Source organism: Oratosquilla oratoria, chromosome 40, assembly GCF_046742065.1.
Source record: "Oratosquilla oratoria isolate Oo_2021 chromosome 40, ASM4674206v1, whole genome shotgun sequence".
In the NCBI taxonomy this organism is placed as follows: Eukaryota; Metazoa; Arthropoda; class Malacostraca; order Stomatopoda; family Squillidae; genus Oratosquilla; species Oratosquilla oratoria.
The window spans coordinates 23,682,376-23,692,375 of NC_134816.1; the positions used below are offsets into that span (position 1 = coordinate 23,682,376).

Below are 10,000 nucleotides of genomic sequence, written 5' to 3' on the forward strand. Positions count from 1 at the left end.
GTATATATATATATTATATATATACTGTACATATATATATATGTATACACAAATATATATGTATGCTAATAAGAACACGGGTACGTGTGTTCACTTATGCAAAGTAGACCACTTGGAAAAAGAAACTAACGAAGCAGAGCGCTTTCGTATATTACATCTTCAGTGCAACAAGTACTTGTTGCACTGAGGATGTAATATACGAAAGCGCTCTGCTTCGTTAGTTTCTTTTTCCAAGTGGTCTACCTTGCATATATATATATATATACTGTCCTAACGCGCCTGAGTGGTTCGAGTTTGGCACGGACAAATAATCCCTGCTACCATTTTCAGTCACATCTCCTCTGTTTCCTATGCTTCTTTTTGCTATCTTTAAAGCCTGTTCTCTAAGTCGGTACAACAGCCCTTCCGGATAACAGAGTTTGGTGAAAACGTTGAAAATGTAATCTATTTCATCTTTAATAAATTCTTCACTACAAATGCGGTATGCTCTCAGGAAGAATCCTATTACTACTCCACTCTTTATTCTCTCGTTGTGACTGAAAGTGGTAGCAGGGATTATTTGTCCGTGCCAAACTCGAGCCACTCAGGCGCGTTAGGACAGTTGCTCACTAGAGCCGGCATCAAGATTGCGATCAGCACGGGAACGAAAATAGGAGACATTGTTAAGAACCAGAATAAAGTCGTAGCCAACGGGGAAGAAAACAATGTCGTCTACAAGATACCGTGTGGAAACTGTCCTGTGAGCTACTACGGGGAAACCAGCCGAGGTATTAAGAAACGGACAATTGAGCACAGGAATGACATCAAGGCACACCGAGTATCAAACTCGCTAGTGGTTCATGTGGATACTCACGGCCACTTACCAGACTGGAACAAAGTAGAGGTGCTGCAGAAAGGACTTCCTAAGAAAAGAAGGAAAATAACTGAAGCAGCTTGCATCGCTTCCCATCCAAACAACAACCACCGCGATGGGTTTATTAAATTAACAAAGACGGCCAGCCGCTTGGTACTTCGCGAGGCAGAGCGTAGGAGGACGAGAGGTCAGGTCGATCATGGTGGAACGCGGATAGATTCGGCGGGTATTTAGGGGGTGAATGATTTGAATGTGCATGTACTCTGAAGAAGTCCTGGTAAGGACGAAACGTCAGAATAAATCCCTAAACGGTTCCCTGTGTTTATCTCACCACCCATCCACTCATATATGTATATACATATACATTATATATGCATATATATATATATATATATATGTATATATATATGCATATACTATATATATACATATTTGTATATACATATATATATTTAAGATTATTTCAGACAAATGAGAGAGAATGCGGGTGGGGAAGGGCAAACGAAGATGTGTTAGGAATAGAGTTTATTGCCCTAACGTTGCGACCAACTTGGTCTTCTTCAGAGGACTACAGCATTACAGACGGATCACAATTCTTATATTCGTAGTGAGAGGGAACCCGCCAAGGTATGAGCGTCATGTTTTCCCTTTGGCTAACGATTTAATTATTAGGACACTTGCTGCTTTCGAGAGGCATTTAAATCCGTCTCTGTCGTTGTTGTTCTTGTTGGCGGCGATATGTGCAGCTTCCACAGTTTTTCTCATTTTCTTCTCAAATCCCTCGTGTAGAATTTCTGCGTTGTTCCAATCAGGTAGATGTCCACATTTGTCCATGTGACGAACCAGGGAGTTAGATGTTCTATGAGCCCTGAGATCGTTTTTGTGCTCATTCAAGCGTTTATTGAACCCTCGACCTGACTCACCGAAATAAGATGATGGACAACCGTTGCATGGAATACGGTAAATGACACTGAGATTATTACGCATATTATTATGTTTCTTAAATATTTTTCCTATTTTATTGGAAGATATTTTTGCTATATTTATTCCACCTTTTAACAAATAATCATCAATAGCTATGGTGTTTATAGAATTAGGGACAGAAATAAAATGAGACTTATCCTTTCCCGGGGTCCGGACGTTTGATCACCAGGACAACGAGGAAAGCCAAGAAGATCTACGATGGCTCAAACGTCCGGACCCCGGGAAAGGATAAGTCTCATTTTATTTCTGTCCATATATATATGTATATATATATGCATATACTATATATATACATATGTATACACATATATATACATATATATATACATTTGTATATACATATATATTATATACATATATATTTATATATACATATATATCATATATATATAATGTATATATGTATATATATATTTATATATACATATATACATATATATATATATGCATACATATATATATATACATTGTATATATACATTATATATATATATATATATATATATATATATAATATATATATAATATATGCATATAAGGGGGAAAAGCCTTTGGTATATGTACACACACACACACACACAGCGTGCGTCTGTGTATTGATCTACAGGTATATATTTGTCATCCTTTTCGTCACTCTCTGCAGGGAACACATGTTGGCGTAACAGAATTACGATTCCTCCGTCGTGCAAGCAACCTCGGCGTCAAATCGTTTATGTGGATGTCGACAATTTGAAGGTTCGTCTTCGTGGATCTTGTGGAGCCCCTCTCCTTTGTTGCTTGACCTCTGCTGTCTTTGAAATCTTATTACATTTCATTATACCCCATATTATCTCACTGAAGCCGCATCCTGCGCGTCTCTAATTCTTCTTGATGTCCTATCCATTTGGTCACTCGACACACGCTTTCCAGACAAAGTACCTTCCCCGTTTTTTACCTTCAAACATGTACTTTCCACACCTGCTCATCACTTCCCCTCCGCTAAGAGCAAATTCGGAACGCTTATTGTCACTTATTTTCGAATGCGAATTGGGTAATATATTTTGATGTGGGTGGGGGGAGGGGGAGGTTTGCATTTTTTTAATCTGACCGTTGACATGCCTGTTGCAGGTTCCGTACTATGTCAAACGGTGCGACGACTTGACGTGTAAAGAAACCAAACAGAAATGTACGGCGACTGGAGTAAAGAAAGTGAAAACAGTAAGTAATCTTTCTTGTAGAACAGGACTTTCGTTGGGAGGTGCAGTCCTTGATTTCTGCAGAAAATATTGTATTATACTTGGATATAAACAAACCGCTCATTTGACGATACTGTTGGTCAAAATGTAGCGATGTCATAAATTGTTGCTAGACCAAACTCACGTTTGGCTAGAAAGATTTTTTTGCTGACACAGTTTTCATTATAATTAGTTGATCATCTTAAAGAAAGCTTTTGGTCCAAACACAATTTCCACAACATTTAGTTGATAATCAATCTTAATCCAAATGATCTATGGTAACTGTTATTTGGAAACACACCATTCTTTGCACGTCCTTGTCTAACACTTCACTTAGTCCATATGTCAGCAACCCTGACCGTTTTCTGTATCATGAATTTCCACAGGAAGTACAGACGGTTGGACCTGATGGAAAACTGAAGTGTAGAAAGGTGGAAGTCGAAGAGCACACAGAATGTGGATGCAAATGCCCCGAAAACATGGTAATTCCTCTTAGATTAAGCCACCACATTGGGATTGAACAAATGAACTTGATGATAAACAAGAACTTACAAACTGCATGAAATCAGGCACATCATCATCCAGGATTTAAAGTGAAACATTCATATACCAGAGGCTTCTTTTCCCCCCTTATACGGGAGGCAGCCCAGCCAAAAGAAAAAGGCACAGAAACCACTCCCACCCATTCCATCCCCTACATACTCCAATCCCTTTTCCCCTCTTCCATAGGAATCCAGCTACCTGTCGCCCCACAGGTGACATTAAAAAAAAAAAAAAAAAAAAAAAAAAAAAAAAGGTAAATGCATAAGAGGGTCTAAAGTGAAACAACTTCATTTAATTTCGTCCGATTTCAGTCTGTCGTACAAAACGTGAAAGCGTAAGGAAAGAGAAAATACGGAGGGAGAGGTGCCCAGGCGAAGAAAGTATCAGAGATAATATTGTACAATTATATTTAACAAATTCAGGGCCGTTGGGACTGACGTAGTGGGAGAAAAAAAAAAAAAAAAAAAAAAAAAAAAAAAAAAAAAAAAAAAAACGCACCATAGACAAGGGCAAGGGTCTTTGGGTGAGCTTTCAGTGGTAGAGTAGAAGAATATGTGAGAACATAGAACATATGATAGAAAAATATAATTGATATCCATAATACATCTGCAATCAAAGGAGAACAAAGCGATGGAGTCTTTTAGTCCTGCGTCACGTGACACGAGATGACCGAGCTTTCGCAAGACGTGTTTTCCTGAAAGAAGCATTTTCCTAACAAATCGACGAGTATATTTCGTGACGTAGGTTGGCTAATTCAACAGAGCGTCATGTAGGAATAGAGAAGGGTTGTACAAGTCTGGAGTCGTGTAAAGGTAAATGCACAGAGGAAAAGACTTGATCGCTAGAGCTTCGAATAATTCAGAAGTGATGGTAGATTAGATTTATGGTTTGAAAGATATATGTATATATATATACACACACATAATGAAGTGTGTAAAAGTAGAAAAGTGGTGAGATAAAGACAGGGAGACGTTGGGGATTTCTTGTGACGTTTCGTCCTCACCAGGACTTCTTCAGAGTACATACATTTCCAAATAATCAACGCACTTTATACCCACCTTAGATCTCCGTATTCCACCACGGCCCTTACCCCCCCCCCCCCCCCCCGGCCTTGCTGTGGATGTGCTGTGTCTTGCGACACTGCTTCTGACCCAGAGAAGTGGGCAAGATGCAGGGATGACCCGCCATCCAGGAGGTACCAAGATGGGAATGTGTGTGTGTGTGGGGGGGGGGGGAGTGGTAGTGTATTCTGTACCTTTGTTTTTTGGCTACCTCCTTTGTAAGGGGGAAAATCCGTTGGTATATGATTTTATGTATTTTTGTATTTTTATATATGTATATATATATATATGTATATATATATATGTATATATATTTATATAAATTTATATACGCAAAGAAAAATTTAGCGTATATATAACTGCTGGAAGAGTATGTAAATATAAGCTACTGATTAAGTTTCCCAATTGCATTTTCCATCTCTGAAGGTGTTGGATACATACAACAACGCATGCAAGTGCACGGTAAAGTCTAAAAAATGTGGAAAGAACAGGAGTTGGAACGATGTTAGCTGCGCTTGCCAATGCAACAAAGAAGGACAATGTTCAAGTGGTTACGAGTTTGATATGGATAAATGCAAGTAAGTAGTTCACACACATACACACGAACCTTGTACTGTAAGCAGTTCCCTGTCCCCATTGAGCTAGGAGATTGTGTGTGTGTGTGTGGGGATGGATGTGTGTGTGTGTGTATGTGAATTGTGCAACGTTCTCTATCTCTCACGCATACAGACACACACACAAACACACATACATATACACACGCACGTGTGCGTAAGGAACGAATGAACGTATTGGACATGCCATCATTATATCTCAGTACATACATACATACATATATGCATACATACATCCGTACATAGGAGTATATACATACATGATTACATACACACGAGTACATACCTACATACACATATACATGCATACATACACACATGCACACACACACACACAAACACACTATATATATATTATATATATACATACATAATACACATATTCATGTATACATACACATGCATACATACATGCTTATAGACATACATACACAAACATATATACATACTCTTACATACACACATATGTACATACATACTCGTAAAGATTCGTCAAGAGCTGGAGTCCAGGAGCGATGTTGGAAGAAAGCAAACACTGGATTCGACTTTGGAAGTTTAATCCCACGTTTCGGATCCTGTCCGAGGTTCGTCTTCAGGATAGGAGATGTGAACTTGGGAGACCTCTCCCAGTGTAGCGTACTTGCCTTTTTATATTCATTTCCTTTCCCTTATACTGTATATACCTGAAGACGAGTCCAGTGTTTGCTTTCTTCCAATACATGCATACGAGCACATACATACGCAAACACATATTAACATACATATATGCATACATACACACATATATAGACATACATACACACACATATAGACATCATACATACATACACAAAAATAAAGGCATACATACACATATAGACATTATACATACATACACATATAGACATTATACATACACATATAGACATGAATAAATACATACACATTTAGACGTTATACATACATACACATATAGACATGCATAAATACATACACATAGACATAAATACATACATACGAGTACATATATGGATACATATATACGAGTACTTACACAGACACACACATATATGCATGCATATATCTACAAAGTAGACCACTTGGAAAAAGAAACCAACGAAGTAGAGCGCTTTCGTATATTACATCTTCAGTGCAAAAATTACATATATATACATGCGTTCACACATACATGCATGTATGCATATATATATTATATATACATGGGTACATACATACACATATATGCAAACAAGCCGCGGAAGAGGTTAGAGATGTTATTTTTGTAATGTTTGTTTACTCATATATTCTACTCAATGTATATATTCAATTATTTATTAATTCATTTGCATATAGATGCACGTATTAATTTCTTCATTTACTCAGTTCATTTCATTTATCTATTAATTTTTTGTATATATTGATAATAATCGTTTATTTAGTTTTTTATTCATTCATTTGCCTGTTTATCAACTTGTTTAATTTATTGTATTTTATTCGCCTTATCTATTGTTATCTACTAATTTATTGTATTCTTGTATTACATTTATCATTTATCTGTCACATCTACTCTATTTGTTCATTTATTTTTTTTACTCATTTTATTCGTAATTTTTACAAAAAAGACGATAAAAGATGGTTTCGTTATTTCTTTCCTTTCGCTGCAGTGGCCCATTGTTTCTGATAAAAAATAAATAAATAAATAAATAAATAAATAATTCCAGAGGTGTTGGATAGCCCTTGTAGTACTCAGGAGTTCCTTTCGATTCCTTATTCTGGTTTCTTCATACTTTTCATTCTATATCCTTTATTATCTCCCTTGTTTCAGGTGCGTATATATCCAAGAGTATCGTTAGTCATCTGCAGGAAACATCATCATCTAACCCATGGACAACCTATTTTGATCAGGATGTAATTTTCTACTCTTAGAATATATCTAGAAGAAGTGTCTTACTTAAAAAGGAGTTTTATGTTTAGTTTTGGTCTATGTGTTTGACGACTGGTCGACACACTCTGAATAGACAAGTCTTTCCTCGTCTCATTTTCTATGTTGGCAAAAAGTGGGAAGCTTCAATGGCTATCACAGCGTCCACAGATTGTAAGTGAAAATGAATATATCTTTAGGACCTGTGATCTAGAAACTATTATTTTCATTTTAGCCCAGACTTATAATAGTCCCAGCCATCCCATCCCATAATGGGAGTGGAGTATGTGGGGATGGAATGGATGGGAGTGGGTTTTATGCCTTTATTTTTAGCTACCTACCTTGTAAGGGGAGAGAAAGACTTTGGTATATGTATGTACATTTCAGCATAAATTCACATCAAAGTGTGTTATATTCACGTCAGTTAAGTTTTAGTTGCATTAACAAATTGCTGCGAATAAGGATAAGAAATTAATCTATAATTAATCAAACGTTCTCGATGCAAGAAAACCAATTGTGTTTTCTTTGGTCAATTTTCTTTGTTTTTCACAGTTCTAAAGACATTTTTTCTCCTTAACATGGTGAATGAAGAAGCTAAGTCATTTATAGCAAGTTGTCCTTAATCATATCACATGATTATGACAAGTTTATTACAATTAATTCTTTGGTTCCATAGTCGTTTCTGGAAACGAGAAACTATTTTGGTCAGGAATCTCACTGACCTGCATATTTGTGTTGGACCTGTTGTCTTTTTGTTTCAGTGTACAGTATGAAATACATGTAACTTTCATGTTGTGCAGTGGCTTGCAAAATAAAGTTATACCCTATAATGAGTTAACAGCAGTCATTATGTATTCCTTCTTTGAGGCAGACTGGATGTAACGATGGATATGCTTTCTCAATGAAATCAACGTGCAATGTAACTTTGACAATGCCTTGTCTCACTTGGCTGGACGAGCTATGGCAATGCAGCAGAGCTTCCTGAGGAGCTCGGTTCGCCTTCTGGACAGCGACATGACGTCATAATATGGCGACATGACGTCACCAGAGGTTCAGCAAGGCGTTCCTAAAAGGCAAGAAGAATCCACCACAGGGAGAGACGATTTTAGGGAACTCTCTAGTTAAACTGGGTGTTGTCGGTTCGGAGACGGCGGAGATGTCCCTGTGTCGCGCGGGAAGGATGCATGCACCTCGTCCTGTTGCCTGCTGGAGGTGCTTCTGCCGGTCGGCGCGCAGGGCAAGGATCCGATAGGCGGCGAGGGGAGGAGGAGGAGGAGGAAGAGCAGGAGCAGCAGCAGCAGCAGCCAGCGACCGTAGTCAGGAAGCGTCGAGCTGTATTGACGGAGGAGGAGGAGGAGGACCGTCCTGTTGGGGCGAAGAAACGGCGGGCCAGTGCCGCAAGCCCGCGGCGGGCATCTGGGGTGGAAGTGTAGCGGGCCACAGTGGCATACGAGAGAAGGGCCGCTGTGGCCAGAGCTAGGCGGACGGACGTGTAAATGGACCGGCGGGTTTTCTTCGCCAAAACACTGCGGTCTAGTGAAAAAGAATCTGCCCTTTCCTTAGGAGAATGCCGGCACTATATATATATATATATATATATATATATATATATATAATATATATATATATTACATATAACAGTAGTCGTTAGTGAGCATAGGTACAATTCATTTTCATTTGTCATTTACATAAAACCAAATGCATTCCTGTACTGAATAATGCCTAGTCATTTGCCTGCACCAACACTTCATGCAATACCAGCTTTGTAGGAGAGAGGCCAAACGCAGAGTGTGTGATCTAATGTATTTAACGTTTCGCCCAGCAGGGCTTCTTCAGAAGAAGCCCTGCTGGGCGAAACGTTAAATACATTGGATCCCATACTCTGCGTTTGCCCTCTCTCCTACAGTGCTGTTGCAGTCGTTGCTGCTTTTACTCAATACCAGCTTCCTCACGAACAACGGGCATCCATGACCGCATCTTGTCCTATAACCTCAAACTCTATTTTGTTCACAAGCTCATCAAGTTACTGTATTGTAAAGATATAATTATAACGAATCGAATGCCAGTACGTTCGTCATGTAAAAATCAATTCATTTCTAGAACCATCAAATACACATAAAACATGAACATTTTAGAAGCTCTGCCAAGGGATTCGAACCCTGACATGTGCGTGCACGAAGCCAAGACACCAGCGACTGAGCTACGTGCGATGGTACAAAAGGACTGTACAAGTCCCCGACCACACTTCACGTAGTTGCAGAAGACGTAGTCTCATTTTCATCCAATCCCCATATTAGGCGAGCCCTCCGACAAGTTGTGTATTTTTAAGACAGATTGAACATTTTAGAAGCTCTGCCAAGGGTGCAGTCGTTTTGTACCATCGCACGTAGCTCAGTGATTATGCACGCACAGGTCAGGGTTCGAATCCCTTGGCAGAGCTTCTAAAATGTTCAATCTGTCTTAAACATATAAAAACATATCCTGTATAGTAGATGGAGTCGACTATTTTACATACACGACCACACGGGCTAAAATTAGACAAATAATCAAATTAACCTATCAGTAAGAACTAAATTATCTCCTGTTTTGGCCAACTTGTACAAGGAATACTTTCAGTGTACCTTGTTATCTACTATCAAACCACCCGAGATGATGGCATTTTCTCAGTGTGGGATGACAGGTGGGATGCGTTTGAAGTACACACATCAAGGGCTTTTTTTTTTTTACCCTATACATGGGAGGTAACCAAAGTCAAAAGTCAAAATCCACTCCCACCCATTTCATCCCCACACACTCCACTCCCATTCACCACCCCTCCCTCCCTCTTGGCT

General features: G+C 38.7%; 1 protein-coding gene across 1 annotated transcript in view; it reads left to right on the forward strand.

The window, feature by feature from the left end:
• LOC143020673 (uncharacterized) overlaps positions 1 to 8,002 on the forward strand; it is a gene marked incomplete in the record, with an annotated part of 123,967 nt that extends 115,965 nt beyond the window's left edge. The window contains 5 exon segments of the mRNA XM_076177265.1: positions 2,506 to 2,572; positions 2,945 to 3,034; positions 3,438 to 3,533; positions 5,082 to 5,233; positions 7,074 to 8,002. Coding sequence (XP_076033380.1) covers positions 2,506 to 2,572; positions 2,945 to 3,034; positions 3,438 to 3,533; positions 5,082 to 5,233; positions 7,074 to 7,101 — 433 coding nt within the window.
• Between the last annotated feature and the right edge of the window lie 1,998 nt (positions 8,003 to 10,000).